Raw genomic sequence first — 2,500 nt, 5'->3', positions numbered from 1 at the left:
GTCTTTGATGGTTTCTGTAGTTGCCTTTGTCGCATCAGTTGGCCACGAGAGGGAAGCTTGCCGCTAATGCTCTTTATGCCGCTCGTTAGCCGGTAAAGCAGAACCGTCGAGCTAGGATCACAGATGGCCAGTATTAGGCTGTCAGCAGCAACCACAGCATCCTCACCGTTGCCGCTCGTGGGCACTATTAAGGTGCTACGGAAGTGGTCGAGTTGACCAAGGTCGAGATCCGCCGTCGATAACACTGGTAGGTAGATCTCCGATAGTGCTGTGGCCTCCCGTTTGGCCGACAGGTAAAGCGTGCGTAAATCGGCCGCATACTGGTACCGCACATCGGTCAGTCCTTTCTCTGCAAACGGGCCGATAGATGAGCGTAATCTCCTTCCTCCTCCAGCCACTAGAAGTGCACCTTGTTCTTACCTTGCTGCAGATAAATGAAGACACGGTAAGCCGCGAAGCAGAGCGATTCGTCCTCACATCCGAGCGCTCGAAGTTTCTGCAGTTCATCGCCGGCCATGGTCGAATGTAAACAAACCTGACCTTGAACGCTGACAGTTCAAGGTCACGCGTTCCAGGGTCGTGTTGAAACTGAGTAGAAGTTAAAGCGCGCTTGAGTTGATCTTTTCAAACGAGGCAGTTGGGCGCTAATGGCCAACCACGTGGAAAACCACGGAGCCGATGACACTATCCTGCAACATTAAGAAATCGGGGAATAAAACACCACATGGGTCTGTGTTCGACTCGCGACTATTTTTTTATTATAATTACATAATAAGCAGTATTCATTATAAGTATTAATCTTTGTTTCGTTTTTTGTTTGATGTTCTTGTTTTGTTGTTTTGCTTTATGATGCTATGTGACCACCGCCCTGCCTGCATACTTTCCTTCCTTCGAGTGTTGGCGCACTTTTCTTTCTCCTTCAGCTCACCATCCGCCCTTTGCCACCACGTGATAAGGACCTTTTTATGACTAGATCTGCCTTTCTTTCTCTCGTTTTTTTGCGGTGCGACTACCATTCGTTCCATGAATGAGTGCCAAAGTGAGAAGGAGTGTTTTGTGTGTTTTAATATACGTTTACCTCCCAATATTTTGAATAAGTCGCCCCCCCCCCCCCCCCTCTGGCCCTGGTTGCTTCGATTGCGCTAACTCCACTCCGAGTGGCCTGTCGTGTGGTGGTGGTGTGTGGTTGCTGTGTGTTTTAGAGGAGACTTTTTATTCCAATTTATTTATATTATAGCAAGCTGTGTTTTTGTATCAATAAACTGTTTTACTCTCCTTCAACAACCGCATCATCTCCAACGGATCTCCCTACCTCTGACACACATACACGTGCACGCACGCACACAAACACAGCCTACTGCTGCTGTGCTGGGCCACACGACACGACAAATATTGATTACTAGTCTAGAAAAATAGATTTTACTGAATTTGTTTTTTCATTACATCTGGCCTTTTTTTGTGATTTTGTTTTCTTTTCATCTCGGTTTCTTTCGCTTTCTATCGTCATCATGAATGCTGCACTCCCTCACTCTCCCTCCGATCTCTGATTCATCCGCTTGTCCCTATCTCTACTGCTGGCTGACGATTGCATAGAAGGGATAATTGTTCATAGTTTACTCAGATTTGTTTGCTTTTGTGTTTGTTCATTTATTTTTGCCACCCAAGTGGCCATATCAATCATTATAATTATCATTATAATTTTTGTATATTTTTTATTCTTCGCTCAGGGCAGGAGGGATGTGCGACGGAATGGGGTATTGTTATTAGAGCTTTTGTTTGTCTTACTTATGGACTAGGAAAAAAATTCCTTCCGACTCTTCCTCGCTTGGCTGGTGGTGCACCGCGATTCGACGATCCTCTACCAATCAACCATCCAGGACCACGATCATCGCTCATTTACTTTACACAACTTGATTTATTACTTCTTACTAGCGTTCCTTTTCGCATAGCGCCCCCCGGATAAGAACACGAGTGTCCAGATAAGACCGAAGTTAGCGCGGTTTTATGACTCTAGCAACAATAGATGTAGGAAAGAAAGAAGTCCCTTCACGGAACTCATGCGATGAAGCGATAAAGACAATCGGCGGAGAAAGCGGATAAACATAACACAAAACATACACGGCGGAACCGGGCAGAGCACCCGCTTCGACATGAAATGATATGAATCGTTCTCTTTAGTTTCCATTTTATGATCAACAACCTTCCGGTACAAGCCATACATTTATTATTTACACAAAGTAATGTGTCTATACTCTAAATAAAGCGCCTCGCAAGTTTGTAGTAGTAGTTGATGTAGCATTAGTTAAAATTAATCATAACTAAACAAACATTAACATAACACGTAACGCGCACGGTTTATAGAAGGTCTAGAATGTGCCAAATTCGGGGTACGGGGTTGGTTTCTTTGATTTGATACGTGGCTGATCGATCGTAAGCTACTTGATTTCGCTGTGTATCAATGGTTTTCATTCTTAATAAATCGAAGACTCTGCTGCATGAA

At 44.5% G+C, this 2,500-nt stretch overlaps 2 protein-coding genes across 10 annotated transcripts in view; both read right to left on the bottom strand.

Annotated features, from left to right (window-relative positions):
- The window catches only part of LOC126578166 (uncharacterized), a 574-nt gene extending 57 nt beyond the window's left edge, over nucleotides 1-517 (bottom strand). The window contains exons 1-2 of the mRNA XM_050240475.1: nucleotides 421-517; nucleotides 1-349 (exon numbers count right to left, since the gene is read on the bottom strand). The exon at nucleotides 1-349 is cut by the window's left edge and continues 57 nt beyond it. Of these exons, the coding sequence (XP_050096432.1) occupies nucleotides 1-349; nucleotides 421-517 (446 nt within the window). The remainder of the gene's footprint in view (nucleotides 350-420) is intronic.
- Nucleotides 518-729: 212 nt separating this feature from the next.
- Nucleotides 730-2,500, bottom strand: part of LOC126578521 (kinesin-like protein KIF13A) — a 23,898-nt gene continuing 22,127 nt past the window's right edge. For all 9 annotated transcript variants that reach the window (XM_050241157.1, XM_050241155.1, XM_050241156.1 and 6 more), the window contains one exon: nucleotides 730-2,500. This exon is cut by the window's right edge and continues 3,217 nt beyond it. The gene's annotated coding sequence lies outside the window, so the exon portion shown is untranslated.

Source organism: Anopheles aquasalis, chromosome 3 (genome assembly GCF_943734665.1).
Source record: "Anopheles aquasalis chromosome 3, idAnoAquaMG_Q_19, whole genome shotgun sequence".
NCBI lineage: Eukaryota > Metazoa > Arthropoda > Insecta > Diptera > Culicidae > Anopheles > Anopheles aquasalis.
This window is presented reverse-complemented; position numbering and strand designations above follow the sequence as displayed.